Source organism: Sinocyclocheilus rhinocerous, unplaced genomic scaffold (genome assembly GCF_001515625.1).
Source record: "Sinocyclocheilus rhinocerous isolate Xijiao unplaced genomic scaffold, SAMN03320098_v1.1 scaffold551, whole genome shotgun sequence".
NCBI classification, from domain to species: domain Eukaryota; kingdom Metazoa; phylum Chordata; class Actinopteri; order Cypriniformes; family Cyprinidae; genus Sinocyclocheilus; species Sinocyclocheilus rhinocerous.
In genome coordinates, this window is record NW_015624564.1 from 1,759,178 (window position 1) to 1,780,600 (window position 21,423).

Genomic DNA, 21,423 nt, shown 5'->3' on the forward strand with positions numbered 1-21,423 from the left:
TATATATATATATATATATATATATATATATATCACAGAAGAACTAAATATTGCAATGTCAGTTTTTTCGAATATCGTGCAGCCCTAATTGGGAACATGTATAGCATTTTCCATGACACGAGTCACAGAAGTGAGGCATAAGAGCACCTGCATGCTAGAGTTTACATAGCGCAATGTGACCAAAAGTTCAGAAAAGTTTTCACAACCTTAAATCAAATCTTATGTTCTAAATCTTAATCTAATGTTCCAACCCGTTCCATCAGAGATTTCTGTAGTGTGCAGGAGCCATAAGATATGAAATTCATTAAATAGCTCTGTTCCAAAACCAAGATAGCTGTCATTTTTAGGTTTCATAGATGCACTAAAAAGTTTTCTTGAATTGCTAATTCCCTAAGCTAAATTAAAACCCTCAATATGTAAATGTGCTATAAGTAATCTTATTTCATTCAGTACTTTAAAACAGTACTTTAAAAAGTACTTTCTACATGAAACTAGACTAATTCACACAATATGTGTAAGTGCTGTGCTTACTAGAATAGCAAAATGCTAACATCAGACCAAAGTCCCTTTCAGGGAAAGTCTGTTCACCTGATGGCCATCCATTTCAGACATCCAAGACCAAGTCCTATGTATTTGAATAAGGAAATCCTGACATTTCAAAATCTGCTTTCCACACTCGCAATTAAATAACATATTTCAAATTAGCAACAAAATGTGACATGAACGATCCCATAAATGCTGTTTCTTATGCTCAGATGGTGTTAAAAAGCACATATCTTCTATTAAAAAGGCAGGATTTATTCTGCTATATGGTGCAATGCACTTTCTCCCATTCATAAGTATTTGAGTGCACTATCTTTGTATATCTATAATATTTGATCAGACTCTATTGGAATGAACTTTAAGCGATTGTTGAGTATCTTTTCTCACTTGCATTTGAGTGCCTGTTAACATAATTGCGCTGTTGAAGTGTTTCAAATGAGTCAAGTATTAGATTCTGATTAATTTAGGATGCTGTCGTTGAAGGTAGTGGCCTATGTTGACCGTAGTCTCGCTCGGGTCTGGAGCAGAGCTAATATCTTCACCCCCAGCACTCGATAGAGAAAAACTCCACAGGTAAAGTGCACTTGAGCGAACATTCAGTTCACTGTCAATGTATTAAGTGTTGTCAGCTTAGTGCTAACGGCGTGCCAGTCTCCATAATGGCTTGTTACGCGTTCTTGGCTGCTTAGCTGATGAGACCCGGTGTATTTGCTAGCTGTGATGCTTCAATTCCCTCCAAGTGTTTGGCTCACCTTCTTGAGTTGACTATCAAGTTTGGTGCATTCCTCTTTCTTCTGCTCAAGAGCGATTTCGAGACTCTTCAGCTTGGAGTCCTTCTTCAGTCCAGAGGAGGCCAGGGACGAGGCGTGCTCCTTCAGGTCCAATAGAGAGCCCTGAGGGTGAGGGAAAGGAAGGTTAAATCAGAGAGCACTTATTGAACAATCTACCTCTGAATGCAGACGATCAGGTTCGGGTGGGGGGGGAAGGCTAATGAGAAGCAGGAGGAGACTTTGTTAATGTCATGCCACAGTCCCTGATTGCATTGAAACAACCTGAGCACAAACACATGTAATTATGCAGACTGGAACCACAGCCAGACAGTTTCGAGCCAATTTCAACATCAGGAAGCAAGAAGAGCCAAGAAAAATTGCCATGTGACAGTTTTTTTTTTCTTTTCGAAATGCACATTTGTATACAAACACGCAATCAAAAGAATTTAATTCACTCAGATCAGATTGGATCAAAAAAACTGGCCTTGGTTTGGAAAACAAAAACATTTAAAGAGACAGTTCACTCAAATTTAAAAACTCATTTATTCACCCTCATGTCGTTCCAAAGCAGCATGATTGTCTTTCTTTGGTGTAACTGTATAATGAATTGAGATTATAGAGTTTTCCTGTTTATAAAAGGATGCAAAAGTACCATAAATGTGGCTCATATGTCTCCAACACTATTTTCTAAATCTTCTGAAATCATACATTGGTTTTATATGACAAACATACCAAAATGTTCCTTGTTATTCACTGAAAATATTGACATTCCCCATTATGAGTTCATAAAGAGTTTATTAGAGCAAGTAAATAAATCATTTAGTAAATCATTCTTATGAGTCAAATATTTTCAATGAATCTTTTGATCAAGTTTTAAATGATTCATTCATAAATTAGATGATCCAGTTTGAGTTCAGCTCACCGACTCCCCTTACTAGACGGTAAAACAGTAGCTTGCATTTTGGTCTATTTCTCACCCCAAAGCAATCATATGCATTTGGAGGCTTTGAATATAGTGCTATAAGTTACATGGACCGCTTTACAGTACTATTATGGTGCTTTTGAATCCTTTTTGACGAAGGAAAGCTCCAGTCCTGGGTGAACTGTTCCTTTAATGTCACAAAGGCTTTTATGAGGAATAAAGTGATAAAATATGAAACAGGAGAACGATTTAGAGTTACAGTAGCTGTTACATCTCAACAGTAATATTACAAATATCGTGTGCTATTATGTACAGGCCTCTGCACATATGCAGTACATCAGCTCTCGGTTTTTTTTAAGCAGAGTCTCAGGCACGCTGTTAAAACTGCAGCCCTCCATCTATGAGGCCTTTCCTGCCGTTTCCGCTTTCAGCCGGAGAGCCCCACAATTTCACACTTGACTGGAGTCCACGGACCAAAATATACACTTAATGTTCATACTGCCGGCCCGCGTTCTCTCGCGTTGGTAAAGAAAACAGGAGAGGGGAATGATGGGATGTGCTGGACTCCACACTTTATGATTAGCGCACGGGAGGGGAGACCGAAAGAGCTTGGAGTGAAGAGGTCACTGCTCAGGAACAACACAATGCAGGAAAAACAAGGAGAGGGATATAACAGGACGCTGAGCGATGGGAGGCTGCTGCATGCAGCTCAGGACAGCAGCCGTGATCCAACGCAAATATCCAGGACACTGACGCTCTGCTTTTTTACGTGCAGCAAATGGACATGGGTGGATCTCATAAAATCTGTTAAGATGTCTGGGGCACATTTAACCCCAAAATCAAAATAAATAAATATAAAATTATATTTTACTACAATAAAATGAATCCTACTTTCACGCCCAGAGTTTATAGGAAGTTTATGTTGTTTATAGGAAGTTCATGCATATAAAAAAAAAATCAAGAATTTCATTAAAATTAATATTCAGGTACACATATATACGGATATTATACATATTATATATATATATATACACACACACACACACACATATACACACACACACACACACACATATTAACTACTGTTCAAAATGTAAATGGTTTTATAATGTTTATGTTTATGAAAGAAGTCTCTTATGCTCACAAAGGCTGCATTTATTTAATCAAAATTACAGTACAAATGTTAATGATTTATTATTAATATATAACGGTTTATTCCTTTGATAGATGATACATAAAATATATAAAAATATTTGTAACAAAATAAAAATCTTTTTATTCTTTTATTTCTTGATGTCCTTTCTGAATAAAAGTATTTATATTTAATATATATTAAGTATTTCTTAAAATAAATAAATAAATAAATATAAATAAACAAGTATAGCTTTGACATACCATTGTACTCTATAAATAAAGACAAAAACACCAAAAAATGTATCTTAAAAAACTTACTGACCTTACTGTATGTCACTGTATTACAGTAACTGTAATACAGTAAAAAATAACAATTAAAAATACTAATTTTTGGAGGGTACTGTGGCTAATTGTCATTAAGGTGTTTTGCATTGTGTCATTATTTTAATCCTAAAATTTGGCAACATTTTATTTATAATTTAAATATAATTATATCATTTCTTATTTTTCTTTTTGATTTTGGTGTCAAACATGATTTCATGAGATTCTCCCACACGCTATGGAATTTCTACGGACGTTTGGAAGCAAACGGAAATGGAAAGGGAAAGAGAAAGCTACAGAAAGTGGTTTAGTGGTGGGGATGTGCATCGCCCATGTTCTAGAGGCAGACAGCGGAGAGGAATGCAGAGATCACAGCAAACAAGAATAACCTGAATAATAAAACAGCCACAGTGCTGTGCCACAGGGTACATGTACAGTGCAAATGCAGTCATTAGAGGGAGTGTTCAACCAAAAATGAACATTCGGTCATCATTTACTACAGAGCCTTATGACTGTTATTCCGTGGAATGTAGATGGAGAATTTATCCATTAGAAGTGGATCATTGAGTCAGTGAGTTGAATTTTCAAATCATTCACACCAGTTTGAACTGAAATGATCCAGTTCACAAAACTGGTCTGAATGATACCAAGATTATTTATCAAGAAATGAAATAAAAATAAAATGCAGGACACATTACAATAAGAATTTTGAGAAAATGTGCTTCAAATAAAAAATTAAATAGATTTTTAAAAAAATAATAATTTAATGAAAAAATAATGAAAATACAAAAAAAAAAAAAAAGAAAAAGAAAAAAGGAATGTAAGAAGAATTTGAGGAAATGTGCTTTAAAATAATGTTGCAATGCAAAACATTTAAACTATCCTGTACATCATGAACCACTTATGGTGCAGTTTTGTCCTTTATAAAGCTTGAAATCTTCAGAAAGCTTCAGCAACCAATATAATTGTATAAAATGTCTCCTTTCGTGAATCAGGCAGGTTTGGATCGGCATGATGCGAGTAAACGATGACCAAACTTTTACTTATAGATCAACTATTCCTTTTATACTGACACAAGGGCTATTATTGGAGAGATGCTAGACAAAATACAAGAAAGTGCAAGAAGATAGAGAAAAAGGATAGAAGGCAAAAGGCAAAAAAGAAGACAGAAGTTGACGACAGAAAGATAAATGAGAAGTTGCTCTCTGGGAGGGGCCGCTCCCTCACATTTAGAATCTACCATTTATCTTCATGTCCTACACACACACACACACACACACACACATGCAGGACAAACAGTGTTGCGGGTCCAGCATGTCTGTTCTCATCACTACAGCTCCTCTGGGGTTGTGTGGACGGCTACGAAATCAGTCTGTCTCTATCAAGCCTGAGCACCTCGTCCAATAGTGCAATCTAAAGAAGACGCTTCTAATGCTGCCTGGGATCCGCTTCAACCTCTTTAATCCACGCCTGACACATTATAGAGGATTACTGCATTATAAATGCGAAACCACCATCTGAACTAACATTATGAATGCAAAATTTCACAAGACGTCGGCTGGACGCCCACCTCTGAGCTATTTGTTGGTCAGTTGAATGTTTGTTTGCACAGTACAAAAACCTGTAACAAGACTTGCTTTCACAAATGCAAGATATAATCATACAGAAACAATCCAGGCTAATCTTTTGCAAATATGCGCAAACATTTCACAGACAAATCCAACTGATTCATAAAATAATAGTTTTACAGTTTTTACAGTTTTCCTGATAGCAGAGATTTAGTTTAGGATCGTTGGGATTAGTTGTGGATTTTAGTTAAGCGTACAGGCCACAATTCATGACTGCAATATTTACACCGCAAACCCAAACGTCTGTTCACAAATATGCAAACAGATTACACAAAGCTGAGCATATGTTTGCAAGATGACATTGCAGTTTAAAGGAATAGTTGACCCAAAAATGAAAACTTCCAAGATACAGATGATTTTATTTCTTCATTCGAACAGATTTGGAGAAATTTATCATTACATCACTTGCTCACCAATGGATCCTCTGCAGTGAATAGGCGCAGTCAGAATGAGAGTCCAAACAGCTGATAAAAACTACTGTATTGGACTGTTTTTGTTTGTAAACAGTGCTTGATCTGTGCATACTTCTCCTGATTCAGATGAGACAACTATTTCACTGGAGAAAGCCATATTATGGATAGAGTATTTTAGCCAGAAGTAACAGTCTGAATGCCTTTCGCTTCACAGTCGTGTGGATTATTGTGATGTTTTTATCAGCTGTTTGGACTCTCATTCTGACGGCACCCATTCACTGCAGAGGATCCATTATTGAGCAAATTATGTAATGCTACATTTCTCCAAATCTGTTCTGATAAAGAAACAAACTCATCTACATCTTGGATGACCTTAGAGTAAGTTTTCAGCAAATTTTTGTTTTGGGTGAACTATTATCAACAATAAATGATGCTGTAGACAAGATTTAGGTTTCCAGATATGGTTTGACTCACTCCTACAATGTAATTCTGTCATTTTTTTCACCAATGTCACTACAAGGTGAAAATCATTCCAAAAACAGCATGAGAAAAATCATCAATTTCATACAATACTGGCATTAATAAAGCATTAGTTTGTTCATGCAAAATCAAGTTCTCACCTCGCGATCGGACAGCTCTCCCTGCAGTAAGTTGACTTTCTCTTTCAGCTCTTTGAGCTCTTTCTTGCTGCTGTCCAGTTCTTCGCTCTTCTCTCTCTCGTCTCTGTCCCTCTGTTCCTTAAGACGCTCGATAATACGCTCCTACAAACATCACAAACAAAAAAAGACATGTTAAGCGTGTGATTTAGAAGCAAAGACAAAAAGAATAATTCACTCACCCTCATGTTGTTACAAACCCATTTGACTTTCTTTTGTGGAACACAAAATTTGTTTTTTATACAGTACAATATACAATAGTATGCAAGATCATCAATGAATAGTTACAGTAAATTTCACCCTGCTCCTTTCACCTTTTGTGTTCCATGGGGAAAAAATTAAACACAATAAGCTAATATTATTATCATTATTACATTATCATTAAATATAATCAATATAATGTTTAATAGTAATAAATAAATAAATAAATAAAGATTAAAAGATTAAAGATTAAATAAAAAAGTAGCACAAGCAAGGAGGAAATGAAATTTGTGGTCATTCGCATTCTGATTTATGTAAGGGTTGTAAAATTGACCCAAAAACAAGAGCAGGCCAATACCTGTCAAAGTTTAGAAAGCGCAGGCACACCAATTCCTTAATTCCCATCTTAAGCGGAACTCTGCACAGCTAGTGGAACATATCTGAATGAACACATTCGCCGTACGATCCATTAATCTCACACATGTGTCAACTTTGGCCAGGTGTTGGAAGATTTGGCCGCATCTGCTTTCAGAAAATGGAAGTAACTTTAGTAGAACTGAGTTGGATCTGATGTGAACGGCTACTATGCTGCATTGTACTCACACTTTAATAAGGTCGCAAAAAAAACACCTTTAATAATTCAGAGAGGAAAAAGAGACACACAGAGCAACAACGTGAGACAATAAGAGGTCTGAGGAAAGAGTGTTTTGGCGCAGTCGATGGCCTGTGAAAGAGGACGGCTGGAATCATGGAGAGCATCAGCCTCCAGCACTTTCACACCCGTGCCGGCCAAAACTCACACACCGAGCGGCCGAACCGGACAATAATAACACTGCTCTTTTTCAGGCCTGCACTGCATTTTTCACCGCAAGGGCTGTATTTCACTCTCCCGAGCCGACGTTCCTGGCCGATCCTCGCTGAGCTGTGACATTAAGCATGACCGCTCATTGCCGTGCCAGTTAACTCTCACACCGGGTTCACAATATGCATCGAACGGCATCTGAGGCGTGTGAAATGGAAAACTGCATGTGTTTAAGTAGGGAAGGACAGATACGCTCCGCAAATGTCTGTCTGCTGCAAAAGTGCATACGTGTCCGCCTGTGTTCGAGTATGTGTGTCCACTAAAAGAGCCAGAGCTCTCTTTTTCAATATGCAGATGGCTGACAAAGTTAATTTCCACCCCTCGGATGGGAGGAATAGGAGGCCCAAACCTCGGCGCGTGAGGGTATGTGAGCGAGATGAATTGGGGAAATGCAGAACAGCAGATCGCTGCCAAACTGCGGGTGTGTAAGACAATGCTAATAACCGCCGGGGTTAATTCATTCATATTCATGAGCTGGAGTTCAGGAGGCAGGTGGTGGAGGGGGAGGATATGTTGATTCGGAGAACTGCATCATTCTGGAAGCCCGTGACCTGAAATGTTCGGTGAACTACGTGTACGTGTTGGCGAAGACAATAGCACATGTGATGAGAGTTGATGAGAAGTGACGGGGATTGACCTGTGGATCCGTACGCTTGCTGGGAGGTCAATCGTGGTGTGAGAATGACTGAGTCCTTACATAAGAGTGTGTGACAGAGCGATCTTCACCGCTGTCACACACACACACACACACAGCTTCTGCTGTTCTGCAACTGCAGTTCACATCACCTGTGAAATCATGTCTCTGAAGGAAACAACACAAGCTACCACATCCAGTTTAGTTATTAATAATAGCACTATTAGTACTGATGATAATAATAATATTAGTAATAATAATAATAATAATAAACAACTTTATGTAATATTAATCAAATGTATAAATAATAATAAATAAATAATTTACATAATTACTACTACTACAACAACTACTAATAATAATCACAAACAACAACAAAAAACTAAATGCAACATTAATATAATATTTACTAAAAGTGTTAAATTACACATTAATATTACATATAAAATCATTTTAATTGTAGTTAGAAAATGCCACTACTTTTACTACCAATAATAAACAACATTTATATAATAGTTACTATTAGTATTAGATCATACATTAATATTAAATATGAATATTAATGGTTGTTAATAATAATCATAATAATAATAATATAGTAACACAAACAACAATAAATTAGTGTATTATTAATAAAATGTTAAATATAAATAAGAATAACTAATTTACCTAATTAATTGGTATTATTACAACTGCTATTAATAATAATAATCATTATGACAACAAACAATTAAATGAAATATTATCATAATATTTACTAATTTAATAATAAGTATTAATTAATTCTAGTTAGAAAATGCTATGACTATTACTATTACTACTAGTAATAGTATTAATAATAATAGTAGTAATAATAATAATAATAAACAAATTAGTTATATTTATATCATATTTACTAATAGTATTAGGTTGTACATTCATATTAGGTATGGTTATTAATTATTATTCACTGCTCTAGATTCAAATGTCAGCCCCTCCACCTGCCTTAATGCTACAGTATGGATGACCAAAAAAATACAGTACCAGTACTTTTAGAAAATACTAAAATTAAGGATGAATACAAAGGTAATAATTAATAGCAATAATATCTGTAATGTCAATCCTATTTGCTGGTGTATAACTGAGTTGCAGCTGCTCTGAACACTCCATGGGTGAGAGTCATACCAATGAAAATGTTGACATTAAGACAACCCTAAAACAGACAACTAGTTTTCAGTGGCCGTAAATGTGAGTGTTCGTGGGTGTCCACCTTCTCAGCCAGGGCCTCCTCCAGCGTGGTGAGGGCCGTGTCCGTGTTTGAAGTGTCTGCCTGCAGGGATTTGACGCGCTCCTTCAAGCTGGTCATCTGCTTCTCCTTATCCTTCAGCTGCTCCTGCAGGTTCTCAATCTGCACCGAGAGGGAGAGACAGTTTTACGACATCGAACTGATCCAGATATAAAAAATACTATATTTTTGTTATTTTTTATAATTTATTATTCATGTTTCAAGACATTTAATAAAATTATGAAAATAACCTCTGTAACTAAAGTAAAAATAAAACATTATAAACCACTTACAGCATATTATGTTACATATTTTAATTGTTATTATTATTAATTAATCATGCTTCAAGACATTTGAAAATCACTCAAAATAATAAAATTCACTCATTTTTAGTTATCAAAAATGACTATAACTACATTAAAAACCTAACGAAATTAGCAAACCAAAAATCTTTCCTTCTTCCATTAAAAAAAATATAAATATATATATTATTCTGCATAATTTATATTATATTGCTATATATTTTTTTCTTTTTTATTAATTATTATTCATGTTTCAAGACATTTGAAAATAACTGAAAATGTAATGGAAATCACCTATTTTTTTTAGTTATTAATTAAATCTGTACCCACATTTATTATAAACCAAACAAAATGAACAGACTAAAAATCTTTCCTTCAGCCACATCTCCCACATCTTTTCTCCCTTTGTAGTTTGTTTGAAGTCTTTAAGTGCCTTAACAATTTTAGAAGCTTTTTTTTTTAAATTCAGTGTCCGGAAAAGAGCAAGAGAAAACTGTGACAGCGGCGTAATCTGGTTTCCGAACTCGACCGCTGAGAGAGATAAAGCTGTGTTATCCTTCAGCTGCTCCTGCAGGTTCTCAATCTGCACAGAGAGAGAGAGACAGTTTTACGACATCGAACTGATCCAGATGAAGACATATCTATTAAAGCACAATAAACAACATTTACTCACACTTAAGCTCACAGTAGACTAAGTGAAGCCATTTTTCATTTTATTTTCAGCACATGCACTTACAGCACTCCTTATGCAACAACATTAGGAATGGGGGGGGAGGGTCGGATCAGTTAAAAACAATCTATTTTTTTCACTGTTCAGCTGAAAATAAATAATGGCCTCATTAGAAGCATATTCAGAACTAATTCTCTTCATAAACTTTCCTTATCTGTGTGCGCGGCTGGTGTGTGCGTGACGCCGGAGCTGATGAATGGCACGGGAGAGATGGGCATTTCCACATTTCGCTCCATTCATCATGTCCCGACAGCTCAATGAAAAGACTGACTGTTCCTGTCCACCGTTTCACATTCAATTAAACGCTGGCGGATTTGATAAATAGTTGCCGGTTTTGTTTCTTTTAGCTGCTTTGAAACAACCTGCCGTTGATAGAGCTGCTCTGTGTGCAAACACATTTTATCAGCAGGCCTTACCTCGACTGTTTAGAGTAAAAGTTCTTGGGCTGAACAAGATTTAGAGAAAATATATGGTCTTTCATATGAACATAATTGTTTTAAGATGTATATTCTGAAATGATGGCATCAGAAGTTTTGTTGCTATGGCTGGAACAAACACTATTACAAAAACATCAGTAATTTATATACATTTAAATATTAAAAAAACATATAAATGTATACAATTCTACATAACTTATATACCATATTTACTATTTTTTATGTTTCAAGACATTTGAAAATAACTGAAAATAATTTTAAAAACTTTAAAGTTATTATAAACCATACAGCATATTATATTATATTATATTGTATTGTATTGTATTCAAGACATTTGAAAATTACTCACTTATTTTTTTATTGTTAAAACTAACTTTAAAATTAACCAAACAAAATTAGCAGACCAAAAATCTTTCCTTTCTTCCATTTAATAAATATAAATATATAATATATATATATATATACATGTATATATATATATATATATATGCATGTATATATGTATATGTATATATATATATATCTGCATAATTTATATTATATTGCTATATATTTTTTTCTTTTTTATTAATTATTATTCATGTTTCAAGACATTTGAAAATAACTGAAAATGTAATGGAAATCACCTATTTTTTTTAGTTATTAAAAATATCTGTACCCACATTTATTATAAACCAAACAAAATGAACAGACTAAAAATCTTTCCTTCAGCCACATCTCCCACATCTTTTCTCCCTTTGTAGTTTGTTTGAAGTCTTTAAGTGCCTTAACAATTTTAGAAGCTTTTTTTTTTAAATTCAGTGTCCGGAAAAGAGCAAGAGAAAACTGTGACAGCGGCGTAATCTGGTTTCCGAACTCGACCGCTGAGAGAGATAAAGCTGTGTCGACTTATGAATTTAATTAAAATAAAGTGAATGTTTTGGCAAAAGCGATTACAAGGATAACAACTGTAGGCAGAGGGAGAAGTGAGAAGAAACCCTATAATGAATTTGCCCTGGTTCAAAAAAACGAAAGTTGTTGCTCAAATAATAAAAAGTACGGCAGGGTTTGTTGGTTTAAATAATTTCAGACATGTTTGAACAGATGTCGGGGTTAGTCTCAGCTAGTTTTAAGCGAAAAGCTGAGTGGGGGAAAAAGAAGTTGTGCTGAATGGTCTTAGTATGGAATTGTGGGAGACTTTTTGTGGAATAACTACGTACCAAAAGCAAAAACGCTTAAACATCTCCAGCCCTTCATTAATCAAACACACAGCTGACAGCTCCACCTGTCCGACGATACACACATTCACACACACTTCACCTCCTTCCCTTTGATATCGTCTGCGGTCGCCCATGAAACCTGGTTGTGTAACGCAACCTGATTACGCTCCTCTGCCCCATTACCCAGCATCCCCCAGTGTTTCGGGTTACCCCGTGCAGCTTTGGCCGGCGCACGCGATACGCTCATGAATATTTTATTGCGCTAGTATTATGCATGTGCAGAGTCATATGATAACAGCAATTATATTTCGGAAAACAATCAGCGCATTGAGAGGAAAACTGTGATCCTGTGTAGAGTTAATGGAGGAAAAATGCCTTCATCTTCCTCATAAAGGGAAGATGGACATTCAGATCTAGATTACAGGGATCCATGTCAAGTCAAATGATGATTACGTTCAAATAGGAGCCAATTAGGCACAAAAAAAAAAAAAAATGTTGGGAGAAGTTTAAACCGGAATTCAATGACCTGGTATCTAAAATTGAGGCAAGAACAGTGTGTGTAGATGGACTCACACACTCCCACAAGCTCTTCTACCCTGTTTCTGGTTTCATCCGAGAGTGTGTGAGCAGATAAAAGACAAGACGAGACTAAAAGAGCAGCCTCCCGTCAGAGATCCAAACGCTTGGAGACTTAAAGGGATTTGTGTGTGTGTGTGTGTGTGTGTTTGTGTGTGTTTGTGTGTGTGTGTGAGTGTGAGAGAGAGAGAGAGGGAGGGGGTTGTCTGAATTATTAAAGAGTGTTTTGTTTCACTTAGTGATCTGCTGCTTGTCAGTGTTGTGTGAGCTCTGGAAACAGACAGAGAGGCACACGACAAGACAACAGGCACAGACACACACACACACACAAACACGCACAGAGTGAAAAGATTTGAGCGTTTACAGCGGGTTGCATCAGAATTGTATGCAATGTGCAAGCCGAACAAAACATGTCAAACCCACAGAGTGGAGCGACGGGAGATCATTTCTGCAGATTTTCGGCAGATGGGTATTAAGAAGGTTATACTGTATGTATAAGAGAAACTGTTTGCTAGATGTTTCCAGCACTTTTTATTAGAAGGTTCTCTGGAATTCTTCACAGTGTTATTTTAGTATAATTTAATATTTTGAATTATTAAACATTTCTATTTCCATTGTAATTTTCCATTTTCTTTTTAATTTTGGTTGAAGTTTTAGTAATTTTGCTGAGTCATTTTTAGTAGTTTTATTTATATTGTATACATCTATAAAATGTTATTTATTTTAAGGTTGTATTTATTTTCGTACATTAAGTTAAACTAAATGAAAATTACGAATGTTGTGCTGGAAAATAGCTGAAATAAAACGTGTTTTTTTGTTGTTGTTTTTTTACATTGAATTTATTTCAAGTATCAAAACATCTTTTAATGGTTTTAATTTCAGTTTTTGGATTTAATGGTTAGTAATTTTAGTAACTGTAATAACCCTGATTCTTGATTATGATTTGTCAAACACAGTGTTCTGAGATCGATATTTTTTTTGCATAATAAGAAATAAAGGGTATGCACTGTATACCTAAATAATTATAAATAGAATTCAACACCAATTTTTTTTTCAATGTAATTGACCCTATTTATGACTTCCTATTTCACACTCAAAAAATGGCGTAGGATTTACTTCAAAACAATTTTCATTCAGAAATTCCTAATACATTTCACATAAATGAATAAATAAATAAATGAGAAGTAGCATATTCAATTAGACAAATTGTGTGAAACACACTCCAGTAATCTTATTTACAACTTTGAAAAATCAGAGTGGTCTCTCAAACCACTCTGCAGTCTCTTTTTGCTCAAATAAAAAAATTATTTAAGCTCAAAATCAATCTTTAATGTTCATTTATTTATTTATAAACAAATAAGTAGCCAATTTGCATCAGGATCCTGATCCACCTGTCAGGATTTATTTAGCAACATACACATGAATCCTGTGTCATTTACGAGAGGTTTGTTGAAGCGGAATGGGTGGCGTCGAACACACACGCTGCTCAGTAATGCAAATGAGCGCGAGGAGTTTGGCACCTGAGTGGGTGAGACCTGACAGGTAAGTGGCACGACGCCAGTCTTTGTGTCTGCAAACTCCCACACAGAAAGAGATTTTCCTTAATTTTTCAAAATTGTCAAAATTCATATTCCTGCTTTGATCACCATATGTTAGGGGTGGCACTAAACTAGTCGATTAGTTCTGGCAGTAGTCGACGTGCCAGGGCTGTGTCGACTAGTTATAGATCACATGACTTTAGTTGCACTCGTTTGATATAAAGTGACAGCAGGAGGAAAATTCCACTGTGTAACTGTGAGTCATTAGTTCTATACAATAAATTGCAACGGACACATTTATTTGGATTTATTCAAAAGTTGAAGGTGGTCGGAGTTTTACTGCTTCTAGTTAAAGCTCTTTAAAGGGCATGAATTGAGTTTTACTGTTGGCCTGCATCTCTAAATGCACCTCCTTTAAAGCAGTAAAGGTAAAACTTAAAACGAAAAATTAATAATATTATTTACAATAATTATGTTTATTGCAATTACTGTAACCTAATTTAGTATTATTTAGTAGATATGAACAATGCCATTCAAAAAAAAAATAATTTAATAAGAATAAAGGACAATAATATTTTTTCTGAATTTTTTTTTATTATTTTGAATAAATGCTGTTCTTTTGAACTTTATATTCATCAAAGAATCATGAAAAAATGTATTGTGGTTTCCACAAAAATATTAAATATTGATAATAATAACTGGAGTAATGATGCTGAGTAAAATCAGCTTTGCATCACAGGGATAAATTATATTTTAACATATTTTAACATATTAGAAAAAGAGAATAGTTATTTCAAATAGTAATATTATTTCACAATATTACTCTTTTACTGTTTTTGTGTACATTTAAAAAAAATACATAAAGATTCTGTAAACACAGATTTGCACAATAATAAATAAGGGGCTAGTTACTGCAATTTAAAAAAATCCCATTTCAAAGTACTTTATTAGAATAAAAAATTTACAATTTTATTGCAACACTAACTTTTTTGTAACACTTGCACTTTATTTTTTTTGTCTGTCACTGCTTTTATTTGCATTTTTATAATGTGTAAAGCAAACACACTGAAGCACTTTGAAATGGAAAAGTCTGAATATGAGGGAGGGAGAGAGAGAGAGAGAGAGAGAGATGGGGAGAAGGAAGTGCAGATTAATTAGAAACTTCTGTAGAACTTCTTTCCCCCAATTAAGTCAAAAGCAGAGAGGATCTCTCTCCCTCTCTCTATCAGACTGTTAGGGGCTTAAGGCTCTCGGCCTTTTGATGTGGGGTTTATCATTATTTTAACACAAGGCACTTATTAGCATGCGCCCTCTTAAAGCTCTGCTCTCTCTGTCTGTGTCTTACTCCCTCTCGCTCTCTCTCAACTGAAGGACGGTAACAAACAATGTAAGAGTCTCTTTCTCAGCAAGAAGATCACAACTCACGCCTGACTCGCTCCGTTTAAGAGGCTTTCCTTGTGGTGCTAAGCCTGTTAGCCTTCTTCAACCCCTTAGCCGTCGAAAAGAAGAGGGGCAAAAAGCACACACTCGTTCTGCGTTCTGAACCAGCCTTTAAAAGTGTAGCAAATTGGAAGCTCTTCATCCATGGGGGCGGTTGTGGGGTCAGTGAATGTTCAGGGTTTAGCCTAAACCCTCTGTGAATGCGCATGGGGACATCCTTCGATGAAATACGGGAATATGATACACTTCATAATACATGTTGAAACGTTACATGTGCGGTTAGTCATTGTTAATGAAGTAAAACCCTCAATTCTACTGGCGCGAAAACTAAAAATGTCCCACTAAACTTGGTTTCAGCCGATCATAAACCGCTGTATGGATTTTAAATCACTGTTGTTAAAATAAAACAACAATGATGACCCTTTTAGCTTGCTGTACATTACCTTTCAAAAGTTTAGGGTTAGTAAGATGTTTCTGGAACAAGTCTCTTATGCTCACCAAGGATGCATTTGTGAACAAAAATACAGTAAATGTTTTAAAATCTCACATTTAAAATGTACACTTTACCATAACTGTTTTGTATTTTTATATTTTTAATATATTTTTTGTTTAATATTTTGAATTTTCAGCAGCCATTACTTTAGTTTTCAGTGTCAAGTGATCTTTCAGAAATCATTCTAACATGTTGATTTGATGCTCAAGAAACATTTCTTATTATCATCAATGTTGAAAACCGTTTGCTTAATATTTTTGTGGAAACCGCGATACATTTTTTTTTAGGATTCTTTGATGAATAGCAAGTTCAAAATAACAGGATTTATTTAAAACAGAAATCTTTTATAATATCATAAACGTCTTTAACTGTCACTTTAGATCACTTTAATGTGTCCTTGCTGAATAAAAGTATTCATTTCTTTCAAAACATAAAATCATACTGACCCCATACTTTGACGACAGTTTTATGTCGTCAAAGTGTCAAGTTTGTTCAGAAGTTAGCAGGCTGTTACTTCTAAGAAAAATATAGTTGCTGGATTTGCTGAAAGTTCATGAGGTTCATGAAATTGTGTCTCAATAAGTTTTGCAAGAACCTCAATGTCCTGGTTTATGTTTCTAAAGTTTGCAGACAAATTCCTTGAGCAACGCTCAATATTGGGTGTTTATTACATCTGGATGGAGCGAAACTCTGACCGCAAAGTCAACAAACAGGTTTAATTTCTTTGGTGTCGTCTGAAGAACAGAATTCATGTGCTATAATTTAAACATTTCGTTTCAAAATAAGATGCAGACAGCCTATTTTTTATTAACTGCAACCCTAATTGGATAAACTTTGTGGTAAAACAAAACGGGGAAAAAACAACCCTAGCGCCGCCCATGTTCATCCATAAGACAAAGTGTCTCTGACAACCCTCTCATGCCAAAGAGAGCTGCTCTCCATCAAGACGCTCGACGCGAGTTTACATACTTGAGCGAGTTCTGCTGAACTGTGTCTTGTATTCCTCCCTCCTCGCATTAACAAATGTTATTTTCTGCAGCCTATCCTGCAGTGAACTTGTGAAAGAATTCCTATCCAAACCGCTGTTTTCAATATTTAGTTCAGCCGCTTCCACTGCGGATCTGTCTGCCACCTTATCTGACAGTTGCCAATTAAATTATCGTTATTTTCCAGGCTGTTAAAGGGTAAGTGTTCAGTTAAACACAAAACACTGAATATAAACAAAGGAGCAAAAGAGCGGGCCGAATCTCTCGGCTGCTGCTGGAGGAGGTGTTTTGCTCTGTTCGGCACGCACTCGCTCACATCCACGCAGGCAAACGGTGCCACTGAGAAGGCAGAGAGGAAAAGCAACAGCCAGCAGCCGCTGGGAAAACAATTACAAAGCCAAACAGCTCCGAGCGAGAGAAAAAATGATGTTCAGACATTAAAGGGATGGTTCAACTTCAGTTGAATTGTATAGTGGCTTTTTTCCATACTATGGAAGTCAATGGGGACCAGCAACTGAAGGTGAACTATCCCTTTAAAGGAGAGTGCGAGAAAAAAGAAACGAGCCCAAACTAGGCCTCCTCTGAGAACGAATGCATACTTCACAGGACACTGTGTATCTATTCATTTACTCACTTATATACACAGACATGCACAGTCTAGGAAAGCTCATTTTCGTACGTGCAAATGTAACAGCGCTACATGTTGTTTGAAAAAAACTAAACAGTGTGGCTTATTTAGAGGCCATATTCTACACGTCTGAAGCATTTTATTTTTCTAAAACCTGCTTGTAATGTTTTTAACATCAAAAACAGCCAAAAACTGTTTTTTACATTATAATTTCCACTCTCACTGACCCTCGGAATTAAACAGGCAGTCTTTGCTACTTTGGCTGCATCCGAAATTGCATACTTCACTACTGTAGAGGAGGCGAGAAACATTTGATTTATCTTGCAGAATTCCATATGCAAATGAGCTCTGCTATGATTGGCTAACATCTTAAGCATTGCAAAAAAAAAATCATTCATCAGGGCGGATCAAGTTTCTCATTAATGAATTTTCATTCTTATGTAAATGTTGGAAGTCTTATGTTAATGATGGTAGCAATGCCAAAATCATGATTATTTCTGAATCACCTAGTTTCTACATTTCCATAAACAGGCTGGGCGAACTGAGGGAGGAAGTTTAGTCTTAAATGTTAAAATGTATCAATATTATAAATGTTAAAGAGAGAGTTCACCCAAAAATGAAAATTGTGTCATTTTCTCACCCTCATGTTGTTCCAAAGTTTTTTTTTTCTGCTGAACACAAATATATTTTGAAGAATGTTGGTAACCAAACAATTGCTGGTAGCCACTGACTTCCATAAAACATTATGGAAGTCAATAGCTACCGTCAAGTATTTGGTTACCAACATTCTTCAAAATATCTTCTTCAGAAAAAAGGGAAAAAAACTTCAACAGAAAAAAAGAAATTCTTACAGGTTTGGAACAGCATGAGGGTGAGTAAATGATGACAGAATTTTAATTTTTTGGGTGAACTATCCCTTTAACTCCTCATGATATGTCCATTGAAAGAAGTACAGAAGGCTTTTAAAAATTCAAAATGACACATGAGCTAGTGTTTCCTCACTGGATATAATCCTGCTTGCTCTGTACGGTTTCTCGTTTTCTCGTGTTTGACCTGTGCGTTGAATGGTGTCCTGCTGAGCAGCCCCATGCATACCTTCATAGCACTGTCTCAATATGTTATAGCCATTAGGAACAACTCTGGGGCAATGTAGAGCGGCTCAAGCACTATAATGGAAACTAAATGTTTCTCTTTCTGTGGCTTGAGAGAGCATCGTGCTCCTGACAACTCTGAGAGGCTTTCAGACTCAAACTGTGAAGAGAAGCAAAGCGGTTGAGACAAACAGAGAAAGAAAATAGCCAAAAAACAAAAACAATAACAAAAAGATAAGACAATGATAAGAAAGTATCATGTCTTTATATTTGAGACACTCTTAAATAAAATCAGGTTTTTTTTCCCAAAACAGCAAGTACGTAAGCACTGTTTTATCACCGCAAACTGTTTATATGTGATATTAAAATAAATTGGGGAAAGAAAGCACTATTTATAAGACAAAAATGTGTGTGTGTGTGTGTTTGTATATATATATATATATAATATTTTTAAAAATATAAATAATTTTCACAAATGTACACCTTAAATTATGAATATAACAATATTTAAAAAAGAAACCTGCAAATTTGACATTGAAGTTGTCTCAAAGTCTGTTTTAGGGACAAAAGTTATATACAACCTTTAAAGGTCTTCCAGGGTAAACAGCAACTACGCAAGTTTTATCACTAGAACCATTTATGACTATATAGAGCTTTCTTATTTTTTAACATAATTCACTTTAATAAAACATGGAAGTATACAAAAATATTTATACAAAAAAAAAATATTGTATGTATATATAAATATAAATTAAATATTAATAATTTGAACTATATTAAAAATACTAAGGATTTTCACACATTTAGACAGTATATTATGAATATAAAATTATATTATGAATAAAAACTTGAAAAAAAAAAAAAAAGCATTTGACTTTGGAGCAATATCCTAAAGTCTGTATTAGAAAAAAAAAAAACCCCACAATTTACAACCTTAAAAAGGTCTTCCAGGGTAACGATTATCAGTCAACAGCCAATTCTGTAAACTATGAGTGAATTTCAAAGAGGTACAGCTTTTAGCCATTCAAGCAAACATACTTGAGTTCTACTTTATAGCTAATGATCCATGTGCTTTTTTGGGAAACTTAGTCGTAAAATAATATATGACACAAGTTACAGTGATCTTAGGAGCATTATTTGCAACATTATCCCTGGAATGTCCATTAGACAGATGCACAACTTCCTGTTTTCCCAATAAAGGTGAGCTCACAGTGGGTTCTGTGCACTCAGACTATCCCTAAATCAAGATTAATGAGGCTACGGATGGGGGGCTTGTTTGCACAGCCTGTGATCTCAGCGCAGAATAACTGAAACTGATAGTCGGATGTGACCGCTGAAGCATTGCCTCATGGGACGACCAGCCATGGCCAGTCACTATGGAAACATCCTCTGACAAACATAAAGAGTACGGCACAACGAGCTTGAAACATTTTGACTTGGCACCGTTTGTGTGCCGATTTCTGTCAAAGTCTGTATATTGTGGAATGAAGTTCAAAGCTGCACCCGATATATTGACGATGAAAGGCGATGTCGGTGGGAACGGCAAAAGCTACGACTTCTTGTATATTCGACGTGGGTTCAAGGCAGTAGCAAACAGCTGTTTCATGGATATGAAAGATGCAGAACAGACGTATAAACCTTGGCGCCCGCTGTTAGCCTGAGGTTAATGGCCTGTGTGTATCATTTCTGAGAAGAGGAGACTCCGTCGCCATCACAAACACAACTTTTCCCTACTTTTAGAAATCATAAATTTACACAAAGGGATATTTGGTGAGGCTGGTTTCGTGCATTTCACCAGAGCTCATCAAACGTGGCCTAACAGTGCCATCTACGTTAAGGAGGAGGAAATGACACCCGTTTGAAGGGCTCGTCCATGTTTACGAATGCATAGTCTGCTGCAATGGTTCTCAACTGCTTGCAAAAGTTTTTGACCACAATGTTTTATTTCCTTCTGAGAGCATGAAACCATCAAAGTAACAAACAATTTTGCTACAGTGTTGGTGTGCGAACTGTCATTTACCTTCTTCTGCAGCACGTTGACCTTGCGTTCCTTGACGTCAAGCATGTCTTTGAGGTCGTGAATTTCTCCATTCAGTGTGCCCTTCTCCTCTGACATTTCCTGAATCTGCTTGCTCTTTTTATTAAGCGTAGCCTCCTTCTCCTCCAGACGTAAACGCAGAGCATCGACCTGAAATACACAGGCACAAAACTCATGCAGACGCATGAACTGACACTTATTGTCCATTATAACACTATTATTCAAGACAGTGTACAGGATCACACTAATACTTGGCCAGTCAGGGCACATTAACCGTCAGCTAAACTCCATGAATCACATGCTGGCACTGGTAACACTGGATTATGATAAAAAGTGTGATGATAGACAAACTACAGAATTAAACTTACACACAAAGAAGCCATTCATGCCCCTGCAATTTCACAAATAACATGTTTGATACAACAGTGCCCCCTAAAGGTCTTGCAAGAAAACCGCATTAAATACAATAGTTTTTCATTGACACAAAAGATAAAAAGAAACATTACTTTTATTCAATATTGTCATTATACATGGAATATAAAGTTCAGGAATAATTTATATTCTTAGCCCTAAAATATGAACAAAATTACTTTAATGCAGATAACAGAAAACGTTTT

General features: G+C 35.6%; 1 protein-coding gene across 3 annotated transcripts in view; it reads right to left on the reverse strand.

Annotated features, from left to right (window-relative positions):
* LOC107743718 (ELKS/Rab6-interacting/CAST family member 1-like) overlaps positions 1-21,423 on the reverse strand; it is a 187,293-nt gene that overhangs the window by 136,707 nt on the left and 29,163 nt on the right. For all 3 annotated transcript variants that reach the window (XM_016557114.1, XM_016557127.1, XM_016557119.1), the window contains 4 exons: positions 20,789-20,956; positions 9,334-9,471; positions 6,352-6,492; positions 1,296-1,436 (listed from right to left, as the gene is read on the reverse strand). In XM_016557114.1, the coding sequence (XP_016412600.1) occupies positions 1,296-1,436; positions 6,352-6,492; positions 9,334-9,471; positions 20,789-20,956 (588 nt within the window). The remainder of the gene's footprint in view (positions 1-1,295; positions 1,437-6,351; positions 6,493-9,333; positions 9,472-20,788; positions 20,957-21,423) is intronic.